Below are 24605 nucleotides of genomic sequence, written 5' to 3' on the forward strand. Positions count from 1 at the left end.
ACAGTTCGGCAAATTATTTAAATTTTTGACCTACGTTCCTTCACTTCCGAGGTCATCCTCTCTGCCATCTTGTCGTTGACGAAAGTGTACTGTCCTCGAAAGAGCTAAGGCCAATCCGGCAACATACACTGAATAGATTTGTCATCCAAGACCGCTTTATACTTTAAATTAAACTATGTGTACTCCTGATGAATTGGCTTGCACGTACAGTGCCCTCATCCTTGCCGATGATGATGTAGCCATCACTGTAAGTTGGGGTCGATTTTCTTTTTTCCATGGTCCTGCCTGCACTAAATTGCATGTGTGTGCTGCTGTAGGTGCACTGTAACGAGTAAAGGGTCCATGGTATTAGTTGCTGAGCATGCTAGTTTTCACCTCTTTGACTCTGCAATGGGGTAGAATGAAGATAGTTTAATGCCATCAGCACGACGATGGCGATGATTGTTCAGCACCAAAACCAACCTTGTTTATTGATATTTATGCCTAGGCCTATGCACATGACAATTGACATGAATGAATGATGATCGCCAATTTTTTCGCTTCTTCATTTCAGGCCGACAAGCTCCAGACCATCCTCAAAGCCGCTAATGTCAAAGTGGAGCCTTTCTGGCCAGGTGAGATTGAGAAAATGGGAAAAGTCGAAAAGTTGGACTTGCATGCGATTGCCACTGCCATTACCGTACCGCCTACCGGTAGTTTGAATGTCCTGTTTGATAAGTAGACTTAGAGCCGATGATTTTAAAATTTCACAAATCATAAAATGCTACACATTACGAAGTTGATGATACAACCCGCTAATATGAGGCTCTTTCTTGCGTTGTTAATAAACTAAAAATTCGCCAACTCTTGGTCTTGGCTTCACATACAATACATGTGATGTTGTATGATGTTTACAACATTTCAAGCCAAGGTTGGAATTCTTTGCCCTCGTGAGCTTTTTCTTCGAGTAATCATATTTGTGTGCGTTACTTTCAGGTCTGTTCGCCAAAGCCCTCACCGATGTTAATGTCAAGGAGCTGGTCACAAAGATTGGTAGCTCCGCTGGATCTGGTCCTGCCGCTGGTGCAGGTGCAGCCGCTGCTCCAGTTGAGGAGGAGAAGAAGGGTGAGTGTCTGCTGATTCATGCTGCTGTCTGTGGTAACCCTGTACCTTCATTGCGGAAAATATTTGAAATCATCGTGCCCTAAATTTGTTATGATCTGCGTGCGTGCAGAGAATAAGCTGGGTTGAGTCGTACAGTCATGCTCATGTTTGTTATCATATTAAAAATGTGGAAATCCTGGAGATTTTGCTAAATTTTCATTTTCTTCATTACAGAAGAGAAGAAGGAAGAATCTGAAGAGGAGTCTGATGACGACATGGGATTCGGTAAGTTAATGTGATGGTCCTCTCGCCACAGCTGTCGAAGATACTTTCAGTGGGGCACCTCAAGACCATAACAAACATGAACACCAGTACAGACTTGATGAGCCAATGATTAAAAACTTGCTGTTCACATCCTGAAATTGGCATGTTGATCTATCCTATTATGAGGCTCCCGTCTTGCAATGCGTCATCAAGATGGTGTCCTTTGAAGCAAATATCCTCGTCCTTCTTTTCTAAGAAGATCTGGTTCTCAAATGTTGTAGACTGCGAATAGTTCCGTATGGCCATGCCTTCACATGAGAACTGGAATGCTGGTAGTGTTCATTTGTATCAGATGAGGAATAAGTATTCGTTTCCAACCAGTTCTAACCTTCATTCTGTTCTTGTTCCAGGTCTCTTCGATTAGGCCTTGTCTGAACACCAAGATGCAACAAAGACCACTATCTGTATATACTTTTTATGTACAGTGAAGAAAATAAATGAAAAAATCCCTGAAATCATGTTTTGTTTTCTTTGGTGCTGTCTGTAGCCAAGTGTTCAGCAGAACAGGGAAGTTATATTCTTAGTGTGGGACAAATGTCATCATCTTGAAAGGGATGCTCATACTGAGGATGTCATGAACCAGTGAGTGACTATATCCTTGATCAACATGCCACCCACATCAAAGCGGCGCACATCCTGTCCCAAAACTTGAGACGGCACATCGTTAAGGGCGTCCTTTGCTATTGTCGTCCCAGTTTCCTTCACTACGTGTGTTGGGAGTGTCCTATCGAGGACAGCCACTGCTCCTATAAACCAGAGCAGTGAATGGTATTGCTGACTGGACACTTGCACATCCTGATTGTGACATTTGGTCTCCATTCAGAGCAGCAATGAATGTGGGTGAAGCCGATCTGAGCACACCATGTGTCTTTGCTGAGCCCATTCAGAACTTTGGTCCGACGTACATCCAGTATGACTATGACCGGACACAGAATCGTCTTGATTGTGACCTTTGTACCTGTCTTTATCAATATCAACCTCGTTGCAGTCTCACTTTGGCTAAACAAGCACATCTTGACTGTGGCCTATTAGACGACAGCATGGTTTTCGTCGTCTCATTGACAATCGCATCCCCTCCCCACAGCATTTCTACCATCTAGAGCGACAGCATCAAGTATCGCAATAGCTGGACAAGCGCATATATCGAATGTGACCAAACGAGGACAGCAGGGATTCTATCATGCTGTCCTTTCGTCAATCACAGCCCGGCCTACTACCATACAGCGAAGCAAATATCGCCAATATCTTCCAGTCACACTCAGTACTGTCTGCAGTCCTGTCAAATTACGGCCGACCTTCGAAGCTGTCAATTCGGACACTCAGGGCGTTGTGGACCGGCCTCGTCCTATGCCTGGAAAGACGATTAGGATGATGAAATGGACTGCAAAGGAATCTATCAATGCAAAAGCAGCATGGTTCTCGTATCCGTCCCTTCTTCGATCACATCCACCGTGTCTGTCTTCCCCCTTCAATCTGCGACCCTGCTGCAAACACGTCGAGCAATGGGTAGAAAAGGACATCGTTCAGAGCATGTGGGGTGTCTCCCGCTTTGGCCTGGACTTCTATCATTCAGAGCAGCAACGGATTTCGCCAATGTCTGCAAATCACATCCATCCAGTGCGTGCTTTCTTGCCAAGCATACCAATCTAGACCTGTTGAGATCAAGGACAGCATGGCTCCGTCTCTCCTTCGATTGCATCCAGCATACGATGTCTTTCCACTGATTACCTTCACTCTGTGTACCTGTCCACGGCCAGTATGACGAGCACAAACTCATTGGTTGGGGCCTATCAACACCTTGGTCTTCATCATTTTCCTATTTACATTCACATCTCCCTCTTCATAAAATTGTCTTTCCGTCGTCCACATCATCATACTCTAGGTAAAACTTAAAGCAATGGCCCTCTTTTGAAGTCTTCTCACAAGGTTTATTGTGGCATCATTATCGCTGGCGTCTTTCTATCCATGGTTGGGGGGAGGGGGAGGGACATCCTATATATATCTTAGGCATACATATCTTGGATTGCATGACACCGTCAATTTTCAGCCAGCACATTGCACAACGCACTCGTTGATAGTGAAGACAATGCTCCTCACAACCACACTGCAAATTGTCTCGAAACAGACGGTTAGTTACACAGCGGTCGACGTAGATTGAGACACTTGCACATTGGCGACAGGCGACGGCCCGGGTGTGAAGGGAAAATGTGTCCTCGCTTATTCTCCTTCACCTTCTGGTTTATTGAAGGGCATGGGTATCTGTAGAACCGTAGCTTTATCTGTCACCATAAAACAAAGGAACCATGCAGGTAACACATTGGACAGACACGATATGTCATTGATGTTGTGAGGACAATCATACCTCTCGTACTACCGACCCATTGATCCATCTCCGGCGGTTAGTTACACAGTAATGATCGTAGATGGCGACACTTGAGCATTCGTTGCGGCCAGATGAGAAAGGAAATTCTGTCCTGGGGAAAGAAGTCCGCGCTGCGAATCATTCCTTTGTAGAACGCTTGGTAGATACGATACATACCAAAATACATTCAAGAAATAGAAGCCTCTGAGATTTTGATAGAACTTTGCCCTAGGTTTCTTTCTACACGTTTCTTATGTTAAGTATCACCTGTCATCTCTGTAAAGCATACATAACCGGAAAAACTGTAACAATTCGCACATCCTGGAGACCGCGTGAGGCCTTTTAAATTAGCTCTCGCTGGCGGAGCGCGGAGTATGTGCTGGTATGCAAGCTTGCTAGGTAATCGTCATTCAAAAGCATTGTTTACCTCACAAAACAATACTCCTATTCTGTAATATATTGATATATATATATCACTTTGTAAGCAATCGCATGTGAAAAAAGCGCCGAAGAAGATTTAAAGGTGCCTCTTCACCTACCCCGTGATGTCTAGTTCCACCGCTTGGTGCCGCAGTCAGTAAGTGCCGAAGGACGGCATGAGCAACAAGAGGCTACAGGGTCGGGTGCTCAGCTTGGTAGCCGAACGTATTTTCTTCGGGTGCCTCACTCCGTTGTCATGGTCATGCTATTTACCAATTTAGCATGATCGTCAAAAGTTTTCAACTCCACCACGGTCCTATCATCAGACGTGTAGTTTGTAGACTCCTGTGGCAGCCCAACGCTTCATGTTATATATATCCTTGGGTGAGGGACGAGGCCGGTTCACATCTTCCGGAGTGAAGTGGATTGGGGACCGTGAGGATTTTTTTAATAAAAGAGGCAATAAAGACAAGGACCCGGATGTACTGTATGAAGATGTGGCTTTATTGGCCTTTATAGTGTTTACAGTTGAAGTTAACAGTAATTATACATTAGATATACAATGAACGATGAATGATGACGATGAACAACATTTTTGATGACATCATATATAAATGTGATGACGTAGTCAACATTTTGACTTAATTGATGCCTTGCGCAATAGTCGTTGTGAATCCCACTGTTTCTGAATCACAGAATCAATATAAAAATGGAATAAGAAAATGACTGTTGCACAAGACATTTCATAATGAGCGACGTGAGTCTAAAGAGTGATTTTTTCCTATAAACAGGCATTTTTAAAATATACATTACAGGCGTAATGCCCGACAATACTTATAGTAATATCATATATGCTTAGTGTGTATAACTTATCTAATATGTTTAGTGGCAGAGAAATGTACAGTTACAGCCGCCAGGAGTCGCTGTGACGGTGACATAATCAAGATAACAAAACTGTGTCTAATGAATACGTCATCATGAACATTAATACACTCCTTCGTGTCAAATGCAGAGTGAACTACTCCCATCTTGCCATGGGACAGAATGTATTGGTGGACAATGCTGCCACCTTCATGATTCGCAACGGCTCCTGGCAGATATTTCAGTAAGTTAACCATTTAAAGCCCGACTTTCATTTCGAAAAGAGGATGGAAAAGCAATTTGTGCAAAAGAATAATAATGTAACAGCACGGCCCGGCGTTGTCAATACAGCACACAAATCTCTATCGGACCGGGCGAGGTTTGGAGTGAGTATGGATGAAGTTACATTTTGCCCTCGTTAAATTTGCGGATCTAGTTGGCCACTGGCAATGAATTCCAAAGCGACGATGTTACTTTTGAAATGACTTCGGGTTTAAAAAGATTAACTGTCTTGGGTCGGACCTGACCCTCAAATTTCTACTAAAATGATGATCTGGCATAATCTAAAATATATAGTGATAAAGTTGCCCATTTAGGCAGATAATTTAATTAAACTGTAATGAGAGACGACCTGTAAGTAAAGTCAGGATTCTGCAGCCTAACTACCAGGCGGAAGTGACGAAACTAACAAATGACTAGTGCTGCGAAGACAACAATGCGTCATTTCTATTGGCTAAAAGTGACCTATGATGATTTCTATAACATATACAATTATGCAATCAAAACAAAGGGAAGGCACGTGTCATTTTGGATATTCCTCCAGATCGACCTCTTGCTCCTTTGATTAATGCTTGACTAAGTTAAAAGGTGGCGTTCTTGAATATATTGAGCAAAACGCCATCTATTGGCAAGTACTGAAGACCGCTTGGCAGAGGTTTAAAAATAGAGGGCGTGGCAGATCCACCTTATATTCAGCTGCTGGTAATTTATTAGGTACTGGACAGATTACGTCGTTATCCAGAGTTTACCTTGGTCACGATAAAACAAGAAAAGCGACTCTGGCACGCCGACTTTGGACTTGCTAGCACAATATTCTATATTTTCCCTCCACCCATAGCCCCAAAGGCGTGTCGCCATTCGCCACTTTCCTGAAACAGGAATAACTCGCAACGTCCTACTAGGAACGTACTGTCCTGTCAGGCGATAAGTATTGGCCAATCAGAAGCTCTGTACTACGTCGAACAAGCAAGATAAATGTCTTCTGATTGGTCAATACCTGAACCCTGCTTGAGAAAAGTGGTGAATCTCCAGCGTGAGCAGGAGACAACTACTCTCTATTAATATGGTTACTAACGATAAGGTGGTTTATTGCTAATTTTCTATTAGTACTATCTACATTGTGAATATCTTAAGTTATAATTTACATAATACATTTATACATAGGGGGCCTACCGATGCTGAAAAGTTGCATACATTAAATACGGTTACCCTAAATTCTTTCGGTAATGTCTTGAAACAGTGCACTAGCCTATAGCTCTATAACCATGAACACTGACCGACTGATGTTACTACCATCAGAGCTGCGTAAGTGTTTCACGAGATCACATTTCCGAACCTTGCCGACAAAGCCCGAATGTCTTGACACCGGTTTCTCCGCCTGATCGAAAGTGCACACCTATTAAGAAATGAACCTCCATCGCCCATACTACAATGCATTATCAAAATCATCAACTTTTTGTTGGGCGAAAAGTTTTTCTCTTCAGTTGAATAAAGTCTTTCCTTGGTGTGCACACGGACAGGAACGGCAGATACATACATTGATTGTCATAGTAACAACGCATGCAGCCTCGTTCTCAATCAGCCTTGTCACATGCCAATATGGCGACTGCTCTAGCCTACTCTCTAAACACAAATCAACATCATTTCGAGCACAGAGAGAATGTTGTTCCCGTCATGGATAAAACCTATACCATGTTCCCATAACAACCCAGCCCTTGGCCACAATCTCACCTAAATCGGTAATCATAAATACATTTTGTACTTCATTAATAACATTTATAACACTTTCTTAGATTTATCTTCACAGTTTCATGTTTACATCATTAATAAATATCAACAAAAGTTACATCACGGATGATTGCATAGCGGAGATCAAGAGTGCTCTTGCTTTGTTGTCCACCATTTTGTCCGGCGGTCATGTGACTATTTACAAGCAGACGACACTAGAGTCCATGTTTTTTTGCGCCGGAAACGGAGTCCTTCCTGTATGCTGGTCCATACCTTGATCCTGACTTGTAGACGAACTGTCCAGTTTTCACAGAGCAGTCCCCGCGTCCTGCACCCAAAGCCAGGACGCACTATCCCGGATGCGCGCTTACATGGACATAACTTAGTCCGCCCAAACTTCCCATTACCTGGAAATTTCTCCTCAATTTGCATAAGTCTCTACGTTTCTCTGACTCGAGGTTAAATTTGGTCTGGGGTGGCTAACTGCTGCGCTTGGTATGCACTGTGGACGGCATTTGTCTGGGGCATATATGAATAGATAGCTGGCTGGGCGGCGGCTACTTGTGCCTGCTGTTGTAAGCTGTGGGCGTGTTGGAGGGCAGCTGCGGGATGGGCTGCGTGTTGGTGATGATGGGGTGCGTAGAAAGCCTGAAGTCCCTCCTGTCCTGCCAGTTGACTCGCGTAAGCAGAATAGTCGAAGAAATGCTGCGGGTTGGCTGTACTCGTCTGGGCTGTTGGCGATAGTGGCGACGCCTGTGGGAATGCTCCGTACTGCGACTGAAGTTGAGGCAGAAGAATGTTCAGGGGAAGTCCACTGTAGGGATATCTGCAAAGACACAAGAATAGGAAAAGATAAGTCACGTGATTACATTTGTATTTTACTGTACAGAAATTATGCAGTAACCAGTTATTCGCAACTTTAGGCGCCACCATCGGTCGATGGTGTCAAGTGATCTGATGCCTGGTGGCCACATTGGGTCATCCATCTTGCTTCCACAATAGCTATTTCACCAATGTCAAACTTATTTGAGGAGAAGGGTTGCTGGAAGATGGATTGTTTTTTTAGGATTGAAAGACGGTGTATAATGTTTGAACCGCTATACTATTCCATTGGTTTTTCGACCCATATCATCAGTGCTAGAATGGAGTGTAGGGAAACATATATATATCGGACGTACTGCTCAGAAAATAAGAGAGCGGCGCTCAGCAATGACAAGTACTGATAAGAACAGATGCAAGACACAAAAATATCCATTTCCGCCTGACGGCTTCATTTACCTTGACCTTCACGCCGACCCGGAAGTAGTTTTGGCAAAGGTTAGGAAGCCAAGGTATACGTTTATACACGTACATGCAAACCCGCGTAAGTTCTATGTTCTTTCACAAACGTTTGCTAAACAATTACGGCAACCAGTTAAAGTATTTGTCTAATATCTGTTACGAGTTTCTTTCCCAGATTCCTTTCCAAACCCAATACTTAACACCCATCGGCACTGACCTTTGCAAGTTAAAGCCTTTAAGAAAGACATTGTTAATACCTGGAGCCCACACCTGTTATGTCCGACATCTTGAATAGCTTTTTGTGTTTCTTTAAAGAACTTCCCCTATCCTTACCGAGAATATGGAATTTGGTTGCATATTCCTGGAGTGTAAAACTTTAACCTATACCACAGTTGAAGGTCTGTGACTTTTTTGTTCATAAACTCTTAGAAGGTTTGCCAACAAAAAGAGATGGTAAATGTTGTAGAAAGGGTTAAACCTTTGGTTATCAATTGCCATTTAAGAACAAGAATCCTGTTGGTCTCTTTGAGAATTGTATAAATATTTTAGCCGTTCCTGAAGGGTAATATGGATTACTCGCAAATACTCTAAGTATAGAAAAGGACTTAAGCTCAAAACAGGTGGATCTGGGGCACGGATTTAGAACGGGACAGCTGATTAAGGCTAAGCCAGGATCCTAAACTGTTCTAAAGATGAGGGTTCCTTATCCTTGGTGACAGGTACACATGAATACACCTGCACTGCTTGTCCCTGGGGATTACATTCCAAAATAACGGATTGAAATGCACCAACTGATAATGGAGACAAGTCTGGACGAAGTCTGCTCTGTTTTTATGAATCTGAGAGACCTCTTTATGTAGAGGCATTTTCGAATGTTCCATAAAGTGGAGAAACGCAGGAGATTCCACAAATGACCAAAAACCCAGCAGTGAAGTGTTGGTTTGGCCATTTGGGGTTCAGGACCAATGAGGTACACATACAACACAACGACGGAGACGTAGACACTTTCAAAGTCAAAGTATTGCCAACCCAATTACCGATATTGTACCGATTGTGTGTTGCAAACAAATTATCCATGTCTTGCTTTCTTTGCTCCAAATTGTGAACTTTCTTAACTGGGTGGGTCTCAAAGGACCGCACAGCGGGTAGGGTGGCGATATCATTGCTTTGACACCTTGAACTGACTCGACCATACTGAACATGAGGTATACTGAAAGGTCTGTCCTTAGTCGAGTTTAAAGAGATTGGAATCACTTCAGAAAGTCCACACACAGACAAATAATATCACGAACAACTAAGATCACAATCTTACATGTAGATTCAATTGCCAACAATTAGGCTTTATCATATTTGTATCATATCCAAATTCACCCGAACCTTAATGGGCCCAATTTAATACCTTAACAAAACCCTACATGGTCTCCAGCTACAACCTGTGTCATCGCAAACAAAGACGTCGCGAAAAAAGTAGCTGTATTCAATACATTTAGTGGTTAGCAAATAAGCCAGGGGGTTGTAAAACCATATTGTGAGGTAGTTATCAAAACATTGTCCCGCTCGAGGCGGGTGTGACTTGAAATGGAAGCATTGTGAGATGGATGGGCAACGTGGCAATGCGAGGCAGGCGACAGAGAGCGCCTCTAAAATGCGGACAGTCTGTTAAAACACCAACGTTTTTTCAACCAACTTTTCCATTTCAAGATGGCCGATAGCAACAAAAGTAGGGTACCGGTCAGAGCATGGCACTGCCCTCTCAAAGTGACCCATCCTTACAAACAATCTTCTTCACTTTCGTTCTATAGTACTTTGAACGTTGGTGTTCAGCTCTCTACCAAAGCAACCGAGAAGATCAAGGTCTTGTCCATCTCTAACAATGGCCTCTGCTTCTCCATGGCCAGTTTCATGCAAGATTAATGAAGCAATCAACATCGTTTTGCCCAGACGTTCCCACAGTCTCGTGTGGCCTAACATCGAACAACAGTAACAAGTCGGAGATATTTACCTGTGAACTAATTCAGAGGCATTGTGTTCTTTAAGCAGAAGTAAATAGATGCACACTTCAGACCTATAGAATGCACTGATGATTCAGGTCAAGGTAGGTTGGACCCAACTCTCGTGTTAATTATGCTTCGATTTCACTTCTGATCTGCCAGTACACAGAAACAACGATCAAACCAAATTACACTTTCAATTAACATCGGTATTTGGTCACTTGATCCGTGTTCACTCTCCACCTCGGGGTGCAAGGAGAGGTATGGGCCAGAGGGTCAGGGAAGATCAATCATATGCTTAAAAACACACTATCAAATGTTAATTATGGTTGATTTAATATGCATGAAGATTGAGGAAAGGTGATTGGTGAGGCGGACCAAATGGCATATGGTAGACCATTGAACCTTTCACTGTTTGCAATGCCCTAATTTGAGTACGGTTTCACTAGAGGGATGCAATCCGATCAATTTCTATGTTTGGAAACCTTGAACACGTTCTTCAGTGATGGGCAGATACCCGGTACTTTTATGTGGGTGATCAGAATAATAATCCAATAGCTAGAAGTTTGAGTGATGGGGGATTTGTAGCGTTTAGGAAGATATATCATCAAAATACTTGCTGCTGCATAGTACGCAGAATCTTTTCCTATTTTGCTAGCCAATGGTATACCTTTACATAAGATGTAGGCCTACCAGACCCCCACGGCGATACTGCTTAGGTGCAATCTACAAAGATCTCAGATTGCCGATAACCACCCTGCAAACTTCTTATTAATTTGTTCAATCAGTCGAAAGCCTACATAATCCTGAAAAGTTACATAATGCTATGATCAATTGGCGTTTGGTATACCTGCCGATTTCACACCGATTGATTTGAAAGTATGGATAGCGTTCTACATCACCATTTGCCTTAGTTGCAGAAACCTACAGTAGGAGGCTACGAGGCAGAATGACTTTGCACTCAACTTCGCATCCAAAAGTAAGCAGCAGTGCACTCATTGTCACATCGTCGTTTGATAAGCAATTTAGAGTTCCGTTGGTAACTCCGAATTCGTAGCGAAACTGTAGGATGTTCGAAACTAAAGCATGCAGCCCAAATTACCCTAGTTCCAAGACTTGTTACAAGGTGGCTTAGTTCACTTGAGGTGAAACCAAAAAATAACAATAAGTAGCATGATACCAAAAACACCTGGCCATAATTCTTTTCCGCTAAAAGTTGGCTTGCTCGGCTCCTGTGTCATGTGTTGCGAAAGAATTTTTTCATCCCAAGAATTATCAATCTCACTTACAGGTACAAAAACGATGCTTGCTCATGAAGTTATTCTCTGCTTTGTTCTGACAATGGGACATATTTCACCTTATGCTTACTGTTTGGACACATAGATGATTGTGTATGACGGTTGTATCAATAGATATAGTGGAGATGGTGAAACAGACTAGACTAAAGAACCCCTGGCAATAACAATGTTAACTTATTGCTCCGCAATGATGTTCCAGTCTACTCACAGAGATATAAAGTAACCTAAAACAAGCCGATTTACAGGTATGCGAGAACAAGGCCAGGCAAAGTATGCCCGCCAAGTTTTCTGTACCAGTGGAATGAGTGACTTCTTAATTATTGTGATGTTATCTTGTGAAGTGATGATGATAGGTACAGATAGAGCAAGTCCTGTTTACCGTACGCCATGTACTACAAGGGAAGCAGACGCTCGGTAGTCACTCATTTACAATGTACAATGTATATACAACACTGATGTCAGTTGACTTTGTCCTGGGTGTTCAGTCTCGAGCCTGCCAGTCACACACAGGCGCCGGAATGATGATGAGATGAGTCAATTGGGCGGGCGTTCTGATCTGGATCTTCATGCTCCTGTGCGCCAGATTGTCGCAAGACCACAACGAGTGCTAGATACACATTTCACCGCTTAAATACTGTCATAGACCGACGAAGGATACTAATCTGGCTCAGGTGTACTGTTGTGTCGTCAGTTGTCCCCCAGCAGGTTGGGAGAAGTATCAAATGGTAGCCTATTTCGCGTCCGCAACAACACTCTTGGCCAAAAAGGTGTTTATAAAAGGGCACCGTCTGCACAATCCTGAATGTAGGACACGGGAGCTTCTATTTTGAAGTATTCTGCCAATGTCTGGGAACAACTGCACAATGCTGACCACTCCACCCTGTTATCAGAGAAAACAGCGTCTGGTCATACCATTTTATATCCATGAGATAACACGTGTGTATGGATAACCGAATTACTGTCTGATATGTTTCGTGTTCATCAGAGAATCACTCTGCTCGACCTATTTTTCTCTTGACGACCAAGAATTCTTGATGTCCTGTTCATGTTGTCCATCTCGTTCGAAGATCTCCCGGGTCACATATTGTATTACACAACATATCATAATTGGGTCAAACAGCCAATCTATTATGTTTGTCGATTTTTTGAGCTACTGGACGACTTTCCTGACCTATTCCTCAAGGACATTAAAAGTCGTTATCATGCCCATCTAGATATCGTTTGGGTCCTGTCATACGATTTTACTGTCCATCCCTGTCCTACACATGTCACGACAGGGGAACTTAGCAGCTGTTCAAATTTTTACTTTATCTCAGAGTTTCCTGCTCTGATAAAGTTCATGAGAAAACACGGTGTGGTATTTGTTATGTGCACAGACTACAGGACTTGATTGGACTGAAAAAGACACCGGTTTGCCCACAAACTCTTGTCAAGATCCCAACACTACTGTGTCTACTTTCAGTACAGAGGGGAGACATCTGGTTCGAAAACCAGAAACTAACTTTTCGGCCATCTTATACTTAAACATGACGTCAGATCGTCGTAAAAAATGCATTAGCTACAAAAAGACGGTCTGTTCCCGTATTTATTTCAGAATGCCACTTCTGTAAACATCCCGCATGCTGAGGATGCCATGGGTTCAAGTGGCTCTACAACAACTAAGAGTCCTTGTTTTAGATATACCAATCAAAAAAGAACTCAAGGAGACGGAACCAGGGTACTGCTGTCCAACTGAAGTTACCGATACGCTGAAGAGGAGGTGATTTCAGCAAATGTTGCTGATACTACTGGTCTGGTAGAGCTCATGGTGAATGAAGGCCACACAGTCTTCTCAGAATGACAGAAGTAAAACAAACCTCAGGACATTCACCCAATCAGCAAAAATATAAGAATTGTTCATACCACTCGTTAATGTGGGGTCCCAGGAATCGTCAACATGTCTATCAAAATGCCAAAAAACACTTAAAAACGACTATCTTTGAACAAATTGGGACACGTTTGAACAGGTAGGCCTACGGTGGCAATAAAGGCTGTTTTTTAAAGATAAACTGAAGATACAATATGTCAATATCTGCCAATATTTCTTCTATTGTAGTGCCACTTATGAAAATTCGATGTGTTATTCACATGACCGCATCTCTCAGATACAACTTTGTCCAATGTAATTCGGTATTTAACTGTTGCCCACCAGACCAATACAAGTTATTCAGCTAAGGTCAACCTTTACAGTTAGGTATTCAGGACAGAATCCCCACAATGTGTATGGCGATATCTTTGTGTTTCTCTATCCACCGACAGAATATCAAAAAGATATTATTCCCGATAAAAGCAGTCTTTAACCTCATTTATATAACTTTTTTCCCAAAAATTACAGAAATGATATTATGCCACAGGTGACAACGTTTGTTTTGTTCAGTTGTAATTCAAATGAAATAAGCCATTGATCCATTGGTTTAACACACTGAATTCAAATACGTCTGTTATATGTCAAAAATAGTCAATCTCAGACGTCACTTTGTATGATAAATCGCTGCCTGTTGGATATATAAGACTCAGGCAACCTACTGACATTACTGATGCATGATATTATACCATAATGCATAAGGTTGATGCACTATGAGAACCTCTACCGGCGTGGTGTTGATCAAGGAGTGATCGCGAAGCTAGCTAAATGCCAACATCCTTATTTTAGAAGACTGGAGTCTATGCTGCCTCCTATCAAATCCTTGCATCATCCATTTGATTAACTCTCAGAGTATCAATACCATACCCATCAAAAACCTCTCTAAAAATCTTTCTGAAGACTTTCATGGCACAGTGTATCCTCAATGTGTGGTAGCAACAGAACATTGCAATGTATACAAATTATTTACCTGCCAGAAGGACAAATATTATTCCAACTATATTACTTGTATTCATACAGTGATCGTAATCATCGTACACTGAATGGGATGTAAACACACGTGTGTGCAGTGAAAATCATTACACGTATTCAATTCATGACTTATTATACACTTTCGTGTTGAACGCGGTTTATAATAGAACTTAAATCACAAGTCAGTGTCAAAGCCTTTGATCCTGTAGAGGAGTCACCCCAGCTGTAAATTTGTGTATATACATGAAAACTAGCCTATCACTTGCCCCACAAAAATTCCAGTGGAGTCTCACTCACCCTCCGCCCCCGACAAAAGAGCAACACGAGGGTCTATCTCCTCCCTGGCGTTGCTGGCGACGAGCAGTGGAAGGTGCATTGAAGCAGGGGTGCAGGTAAAGGCAGTGCAATGGACATGCACTACCGGCTTGAGGTAACATCCCTATTGACATTAAGTGAAACATACCAGATAAAAAACCATCCGTCAATCCCATGAATTTGTTTTTACCCCATTCCCTCAACCTAGTTAAAATCCTTGCTTTTTTGCAATGTAGGCCATCATAGAAATGATTCGGATGCTGTTTGTTCTTTTGCCAACAGCTATACAACATACCTGAGCCGAGATCTCGGACTATGTTTCCCGGCTGGTGCACCGAAGCAATACCCGAGTGATCTCCAAACAATGTAATGCTCGACCTTCAGCGAACTCGACAACTTACAAGGTAGGCTTCACCTGTTGAGGGAAATAAGCAACATCTGCCTGAACAGAGAGTGACGGCTCTGTTAGCTTCTGGTATGCTCGGACTACAAGCAGCAGACTGCCTCGGAGTTGGGATAGCAGATTTCGAAATCACCTTTAGCAGAGAGGGACCAGAAGGAACAACGTGTCGTGTGGGGCCCGTCATGTGGAACTACTCCCAGGCAAATGCCTTCACCGATGACACCTTTAGCAGAGGTGCCAGGAAGAACTTTGTCGGTCGCACTGTTGGCGCGTTTGAGGAAAAGCTCACAGGCTGACGATGACAACAATGACACAATTAGAGTAAGAGAATCGACTCCAATCCAAAGGCTGACACCAATACAGATTACACATTTCACAGATTGATGTACTGTGGGGAACACACATAATCATACGCTGACAACGATGACTGAAGCGGAGGAATAATGAACAACTTCGAGGCTAATTCCCACACCAATGACACCACAGGCAGGGGAAGCAATTACATGTAGAACCACAAAGACTACAACAGTTCCATACGAAGAGGTACATGGCTTCGATGCGCAAATAGAGGCATGTGTTAGAAGGAGAAGAAGAATCGCTTTTGTTTCTCACGCCAATAATGAATGATGGAAATGACACCTCAGTATGTCTAAGATACTGCCTTAACATTTCCGCCGAACCCATTCCACCAACATACAGTAAAAAAACACATTCTCTCATACCAGCCTGAACATGTATTGCTAATTTAGTGTTAGATCTTACTGGAGGCTGAGCGTTCATCCTCAGCTTATGTTATACTTTAAACTATTAAGGATCAGACTGGGTGCACACCTTTGGGCCCAAGTCTATAACTTTCCTCTTAAATCTCACAGACAGAGTTTTTCTCCTTGAAATGAAATATTGCTTTGTCCAGGTGATATGGCAGATTTTTCCAAGGTAAAAAGGTAGGTACAGATTGGTCTGTTGGAGAAGTTCACACGATCATGAAACAAACTACACATCTAGCGAATACATAGGTAGACGGACATGAATCTCTATCATTGCACAGCCAAAAACCCAAACGTCGATGAGAAAAAACCTTGTTGCCAATGGCCAGACCCACCACATAGCAACATTTTTATCGACCTCAAGATATAGGATCGAATCTGTTGAAGCTCAGTGACCCCGCACACTCTACTTTAAAATGGCCGCTACGGTAGCCATCTTTAATATTCCCTCATTTAGGTCAATTTGAATGACTGTGTTGTGGTGAACACCCAAGTTGCACTACGTGTCACCATTCCATTGGTCGACCACAGAGTGTGAGCAGTGCGGTTAAACCACGTGTTACGAACTACCAAGCCCGCTCTGTCGCCTTGGGCTAACTGTAGATGAAAATATTCAACATTTCCACTGTTTGCCAAGCATATTTACCGACATCTCTTGTCAATATAGAACAAGTCTGACGAAAAATGTACAATCTACCTTCAGGCTTATTGGTATACATCACAACTGCGTAACATACTCGCTACCCCATGACTGATGAATATGTTTAAACAATAATGATAACAACGAGCTGTACTTGACTCTCTTTGAGAGATCTTGCTGAGAACATAATAGCTTTTTCAGTGATGACTGCTAAGTATGTGTTGCTATCTTTCTTTGATGATGCCAATGATGAGAACAATAAGAGAGGAATTGGTACTTGAATACCTTGTACTTCGATGCTACCTTACCACTGTCCGTCGAGGGCTTCGACCACTGAATACTCAACTTCCATTAGAAGCCTCTCGCATGCTCAGGTGAAACCAACTACTATGATAATTCGAGGAGAGGACTGAACAGGAAGAAGAGAATAGAACAAGGGTTCATGGTGTTAAAGACAGGAACTTGTAGCAAGTCTAGTTGGCCTTCGAAATTCACACATTGAAAATGACATACTCGCTACCCCAAATGATTGGAACGCCGAATCGATATGAATTTTTTTCAAACTGATCTAGTTCAAAGATTGTTTCTTGAGTGTAGAGATAATCAATCATAACACTTGAATGTGTTGTTCATGATAAAGACGATAGAAAAATCAAGATAAGTACAAGTCGTAATAGAGAAATGACTCTCAAGTAACGGTGCACTTAGGACGTACACCGTGATCATGAGTTTTGTTTGTTTCTAGAGCTGAATTTCAATCGTAACTTTGCAAGACTTGAGACTTTATCACAAAGACAATGGTATACCCATCTAGGCTAGCCACAATCTTCTTCACGAAGAATATCTCACCGAATTCCGCAGTATTATTCGCTAGGCCTTGGGATCCCAAAAGGAATCTGACAGCCAAAGGCCCATCTGCCTTCATAAATCAAGGTCAAGCCTTCGCACTTTGTCCTTCACTCTTAACAGGTATTGTTTTGTTGCGAATTGGCCCTTCATCATTCTTGCAGGAGATTGAACTGTGACGTACCTCTGTCTGAGCAAAATGCCCTATCAATCAATTATTGTCAGTCCTTGAAGAGGAAATACCGAAAGAAGATACAAGTAGCCAACCTAGTTTATTTATCTTTACGACACGATGTTCAACTTAACCTTTAGAATTAGCAGTAGATGGATGTACACTTGCATACGTTTATTGCACAGAAGAATCCCACTTACATAGTGGCATGAAATTTATGGTTTCTGTCAAAGGAACAGGTGAAGTATTTTTGTAATTGCCGAGGTCGACCTTTTCTAACTGAGGTCAAGGCCAAGGTCACGTGATCGGCATACATACGTGGCCTGACGTTCTACTTGGAATTGTAAGTTCCATAGACTGTGACACAATTTTTGAGTTGGACATGGCCTAAAGAATGTAAGCATCCGGTTGTTCACAAGAAAAAAAGAAACAAAATACATTTAAAACAAACAAGGGTTAACATGTTAGAAGTCTGCATTGCTATCAACAGATGGACGCTTTCCAAGAGCCTCGTAGGCTAGCCCAGGTATACAGACTGGACTCAAATCTTGCTTCATCGTGTTGCACCAACAGAAACTAATGCCAACGTAATCCCAAGCGCTGTAATCCATGGTTTGTACCTACAGGCAAACATATGTTTGGAATAGCAAATAGGCCTGAAGAAAATTTCCCGGCGTATCCTGGATTCTGGATAGCTTTTAACACTGGGAAGTTACCATCGCGCCATTTTGGTTTACTGCGATTGATGAATTGTAATAATCGTGTTGGTCTGAACAGTTTAATAAATAATTATCTTTTGCATAAACAGCGTGGTATTTATGAGAAGTAGATTGTAAACCAACTACATAGTGGGACAGAGGACTAGTCTTCTTGCTTCACTTGTGTGTACCAGCCTCCGGGTTCTTGTATTTTCGAGGACATGGACGTGATACACATGTTCGATACAAGTACAAGCTGTACAAGCCATTTCACATGTCAAATTACTTTCTTTCTGAGATGGTCCCCCAAACGTTTCTCCCACCTGGCTGGAAGTAGACAACCAACACATGCAACATCAAAACCAAAGTATATCAATAGGTTAAGAGCACCATTAAACTACATCCCTGGCAATTCAACCGATTACTAGCACTCACCAATGATCATAGCGTGCGTAGATATCCATTTTTTCAGCCGCAACCAAAGCACCTTGTAGAGCACTGCGTTTCCAGGTGGCGATTGGTGAAGGAAGAGGAAAATGAACCAGTGCTGCAAGCCATCAAGATTAACATTCACCCAATCGCAATGATTACGACATCATCGATGAAACTTCGGTTCCCTTCTTTGATGTCTCTTGAATCAGCATAAACGATTCATCAGCTAAACTTATCTGCATGAATGACTCGCAGATGTATCTGGTAATTAAGTTTATATGCTCTTTTTTAGTAATCATCATCACCATCATTTTCATGCTATGCCTCATGTGATGCAATGCGTGGAGTTCAACTGAGAAGATCCCACTCCAGTGCATCTCAAACACCAAGACATCAGACAGGATGCTGCCATGGCTGTTCAAATGTTTTGATTCGCACGTATGGAAGTAGTAACCTACTTCCAGGAAGGCCATTTCTTTGTCTCCAAAAGACCACATGGTGGAAAGTGATACCAGGGACGCGTGCTGGGTCAATTCTGGTAGATATTAGCCAAGGTTAATTCGGGCTATGTGCCGACTGCTTCAAGTATAAAAGAATGTCAATCCAAGATGGGATGAAATGGAAAGTATTTGATGACAGAAGTACGCCGTACGCCTGCAGCCTGGTGTGATGCCTAGCAGACAAGTGGCGGGGGTCAGATCATGGCTCGCGTGCAGTGCAGGTCTACACTGTACTACACTGCAGACCATCTTGGCTTGTCCTTTGTCCTGTGTATGGTGTGCAAGTCCACACATTCCCAAAAAGAACGTGACAACAAGCATCGCCTTCCTCCAATCCAGAGCCCTCGTAAGCAAAAGTACGCTATCAGACGACACATGAGCAAGGTGAAAGATCCCTTCAATAACATTGCCATACAGAGAGTAAAGATACAAAGAGTGGCGCTGATGAGCTGCAACTTACACGTACTTGCAGTGCATTATCTCCATTCAAAGCAGTACATTAACTCGGGAAAAGCTTCGATTGACCAATCAAATTTGCATTATTTAGCCGATTTCCCCACGACCAGATCTGTATACGAATTCATGATATATTCATTGGACAAGGGCTTGGATGCGCAAATTAAAGTCATTGTCGCTGAAGTATCGTTTGATATAAGGGAGGAGACGTCCACCACTCAGAGTGGTCACGGTAACAGAAGAAGGTGAATACCTGTTTTATGTAATAACGACAACAACGGCACAATGGCGGGTGATTACAAACTAGAAATTGTCGATCCATCCTGATGAAACGAACAGTCCTACTTCACAGCACCGGCAGAAATCACCTCGGGGTGTGCCTGATCAAGCACTAACTTCTGATCTCAACAATATCTTGTGAGAAGACATTCAGCTGAACACAGAATCGTCCAAGCAATGAAAAAGCCAACCTACTGAAATAAAACATCGTCGGAGCAGAGTTCAAAAATAAACAATGGGATTATTTTCACCAAAAATGAAAAGATAGAATCCGAAAAACACTATCAGCGATAGCAGTGAAAAGATAAGAGCAATATTTTAGTACCGTCTACTGCTTCAAAAGTTGCGGTGTAGATTTAGAATCTACACCTGAGATATACATGCTGTTTTTTTCGAACTTTTTTCTTGGCGAGGTATCTGCGGCAACTTGCTTTCTACCATGATTTCAATACAAGCGTTGTTTACACTTGGTTGGAGGAATCCTTATTAAATCAACTATCACTTTCTGTGTTGTTAGTCGCTTGAATATGACTTTTTTATGTTGGATGTTTGTTTTCAATAGTGACGAGATGTTCTTTCACTGGTGCTGAAGTGGTTACTGTCGATCAGCAACGAGAAATTCTGATTTGAGCCGTCAGGACACGGGGGCCCTACAAGGATTCCAGGTTGCTGTTTCACTAAATCGAACGGAATGAAAGATGTTCTTGGTCAGTGCTTTTGTGACGTAGAGTTTGGCTGAGTTGGCCTCGCCTCAGTGACCTACTATTTTACTTTTGGGTGCATTTTCATGCGTACATTTTAAACAGTGCTTTAGACCCACAGAAACCAAGGTTAACCTTTATGCTCTTTCAACATTTTTCGTTCTGACATAGCTATGCTAATTGGCAAGGTAGAACCAGAGGTGTAAAGAAACACCAATAAAAACTGCCCATTTGTCATCAAATATAACAAAAACAGCTTGGAGAAATTGTTTCCACTTCAACAGGTAATTTGAACCTCAAACGCCTGTTGGAAAATTTGAACGATTGATTTTTGACACCGAATGCTAGTCGGGGGAAACTCCTCTGCATGCTGATTGCGCGAGACTCAATCCGATTTGGTGGGACAACATGGCGGAATTCACTAGGTACACATGGTATTATATCAGACATTAAAGATTCCATAAACAAACTTATACTTGTAAAATGCATGTACCGGTACTGGTGTTGAAGGAGAACCGGATAACCACTTTTGATATTTTGATTATAATGTAGGTCATCGAAACTCTGATACTTCCACATGTACCTTGATGTACGGTCACCGATGACCCGCTCTAATGGTACAACCAAAGACTGTCTGAATATCACATAGACTGTTATTTTCTTTTGACACCTTTACAGTTATAATCATCTACACTGTCCTATTTGGGGACCGGACACCAACATTTATCGATATGATTAAGTATATCAAAACCTGAATCAACATGCCTAATGACATCAGCGAAGAATAGAAGACTTACTCAAGAAGGCTAATAACATGAATATAGTCGTACCTAAACAATTCTCGTGGCGTGTTCTTCGCCTTGGGACTATGGATGTTGGGCCCTCCCGGGGCGCCCCAAGCGGGGGCGATAGATGTACAAAACGATAAGCGACCAATAAGGCATTGTATCTGCTTTACAGTCGTGTAATATGCTGAGATGGGCGACGTGAGTACATGACACAGTGAATTAGGACGTGTTCTCCTAGGGGTTCACCCAGTTTGGGTGAACATAACTGTCGCCCAGGGAATTTATACACTTGGATATGGGTAATTTTGGCGGGGGGGAAAACAAGTGAGAGAAAGAGGACAAGCGAATCAATGAACCTCGTATGTACAATGAAGAGGTTAAGTAACTTTTTTCGGGAGAAGCATTCCCAAATCCTTAAAACATCGTGACGTCATGAACGATGAGAAGTTACCAGCAGGTGAGAATGCATTCTCCAATCCTCGCAATTGGTAGCGGTTCCATAGTGAAACCTGCACCGTGTACTAGCGTACCTTTGCTCCGCAGCAAAAGCTAGCTATCCTCTCTGGGAGATTGGTGAGAATGCTTCCAAAGGATTTGAACTAAAAGGTGAACCCGGGCGCAATCGATCGCTTCGTTCGACTACCCGTGGATACCTTGATTTTCGACATGATTTGAGTCGTTATAAAAAGTAGATGTTATTGCAACATCACAAGAGTACAAGCTCACTGAGTGCAATCACCCGATGATATTGCAAGTGGGTTGATATAAAAAGCTAACCAACTATGAATGCGATGGAAAGTGGGTGCATATAAACGTCCGCCGATTGCCTCCCGACAAAGAATAGTGAAAGACCAAATAAACACAAATCAGTAAAGAGAAATCACCAATTTTGCTTTTCCGTCCTGTTCTAAATCTTGGACAATAGATGAGCCTGTTTCATCTATGCTTTGATAATGTTGCCAAGCATACATGTATCTGTAGAGTTGTCTGACAGGCCCCTAGAGCATCCACGAAATCTCCCACAGCATCGGAATTGGCCAACAACCAGTGCACGGCGCTGCAGGGTGAATTTAGTTTGCGAATAGCAGGCTTCATAATAGGCAGACAACCACGCAAGCGTCTGAGAATCAGATGCTGCATGTGTTTGAAATTACGCCCCCTGGCGGTCGAGAGACGTGCCGCGAGTTTTTCTGTGCATGCCTCGAAGCTTGAAGCTCGTGTCTTGTTTTTTGTTGTTGTAATTTTCAAGAGAAATGCTTTGTCTTGGTTTCATCGGCAGGTCTATAAGCCGTATGTATATTTTTTACCAAACAAGCAAAGCGGCCCCAAGAACATGTAAATATGGGTCAATACAGATCAACAGTGTCTTAACCGCTACAACGCCTGTTGGCAAAACAGATCTAAAAGACGAATTGTATAAATCATTTTGATTGCCAGCAATATCAACAATATTGGCAGTATATGCCAGGATTCAACACATAATAACCAGTCCATTGGTTTGCCGCCAAATGAATACGATCAGAAAATTTGACAAAGTGTACACGATGTAATACCAGTAGTTACAGCGTTCACCTGCTTTTTGTAAATATTGTCCAGCTTGTTGATTTATCGGGTGGTTATGTACACTACTCGCGCCGGTGCATTCATTATCCCGATTGGTCAAAAATTTAAGTTAAGGTGTAAAAATTCTCATGTTTTTGTGTAAATTTACATGACGAGTACTAACGTGTTCTGTGACCAAAATCATGGCGTCAAAAAAGTACACTGTAATTCTGTAATTTACCGTAATTTGAACTGAATAGATACATTGCACTGTGTGAACATATGCGTGACCCTGGGGCTCATACCAGGAACGAGGTTGCCATCCCGCTCGACGTCACATCTTTATGGGGCGCCCATTACTAATTTAAAGATTCGGGTTTTCGGGATATTTCCTATTCATGCCTTCTGTGTCAACATATTGGTCATAGTTGGTGTGGCAAGCCCGAAGCAAAGTGAGCAGAATAAACACAATGATATAAATATACGGTATTGATTAGCTTAGCCCGCGTCGATTCGGGAATATAGATGCACGTGTATTGGTCCTTTAGCCGACCATTTGGTCCGCTAGTTCGGTCAGTTGGATCTGCTGGTCGATAAGCATTCATCCGGCCGTCAATGCGTTAACCTCTGGCTCAGTATCAGTTACTATCATCTCAGTGTCCAAATTTGTCAACAGCATATCAGAGTTAATCGGTGCGCATGTCTGCGTCCAAAATTCGAAACATTATAATTTCGTACTGTACCAAATGCATCTTAGTGAACTGCTGAAATGTGTCCGAAGATAGATGAATAATTTCGGTGTCCGATATTCGAAACACTGTACATTGCTGCACAAAATCACTACATTGCGTTGTGTCCGATAATAGATACGTCACTTCGGTTTCCGGAATTGGAAACATCGCTGTCAATTTCTACACGAAACACTTCAAAGGAACAAATGAGAAAACGTCACTCAACTCGTTAGTCAATCAAAACGCAATCCATCCCACCCGGTCCAAACCATCAAACTGACAACATCGACTAAAAAGCGTCCAAATATATGCCACAAACAGTTTACAAAGGGACTGGAAGATCAATCTAAGCACAACCACGCAGGGGTCAGGAGCACACGGTTACAGCTATGCACAGCAGAAATCGCCACGTGCTATAATGAGGTTTTACCCAGATTGCAGTGCTGTGGTGATTATGGAAGAAGTGTAGATACGTTTTGGATTCATTGAAAGAAGACAGAAGGTAGTGACCGTGTTTTTTCAATTTATGCCTTGTTCGTAGAAGTTACAATAGCTTATCTACCAATAACACGAGCTCATGCAGTTGATATAGTAGTTTTCTGAAAACTCAAAATGGTTGACAACGCACCATACCTGCCTCACAACTGACAGAAATCCATTGAGGATTAGTGGTGTTGTTCTGATTTTCCTATTCCGCATTCCCTTTATTGTGTTAGGTGGAGATTATTTCTACCAAAGTCACAAGTGTACACTGTTGATACAGCAAAACTACCAACTCAATCGATTAGAAATCCTACATTATAAAGTGTATAAACCTCCAAATCCAACTTATC

At 42.4% G+C, this 24605-nt stretch overlaps 2 protein-coding genes across 3 annotated transcripts in view; one reads left to right on the forward strand and one right to left on the reverse strand.

The window, feature by feature from the left end:
• Positions 1-56: 56 nt before the first annotated feature.
• Positions 57-1862, forward strand: LOC135503089 (large ribosomal subunit protein P1-like). Its single transcript, XM_064796420.1, has 5 exons — positions 57-247; positions 554-614; positions 976-1104; positions 1318-1368; positions 1758-1862. Exons 1-5 carry the CDS (start codon positions 176-178, stop codon positions 1769-1771), a joined length of 327 nt encoding a protein of 108 aa, XP_064652490.1. The 5' UTR covers positions 57-175; the 3' UTR covers positions 1772-1862.
• A 2808-nt stretch (positions 1863-4670) lies between these two features.
• Positions 4671-24605, reverse strand: part of LOC135503021 (RNA-binding protein 38-like) — a 32592-nt gene continuing 12657 nt past the window's right edge. For both annotated transcript variants that reach the window (XM_064796278.1, XM_064796277.1), the window contains one exon: positions 4671-7883. In XM_064796278.1, coding sequence (XP_064652348.1) covers positions 7517-7883 — 367 coding nt within the window. In that variant the 3' untranslated portion in view covers positions 4671-7516. The remainder of the gene's footprint in view (positions 7884-24605) is intronic.

Source organism: Lineus longissimus, chromosome 19, assembly GCF_910592395.1.
Source record: "Lineus longissimus chromosome 19, tnLinLong1.2, whole genome shotgun sequence".
In the NCBI taxonomy this organism is placed as follows: Eukaryota; Metazoa; Nemertea; class Pilidiophora; order Heteronemertea; family Lineidae; genus Lineus; species Lineus longissimus.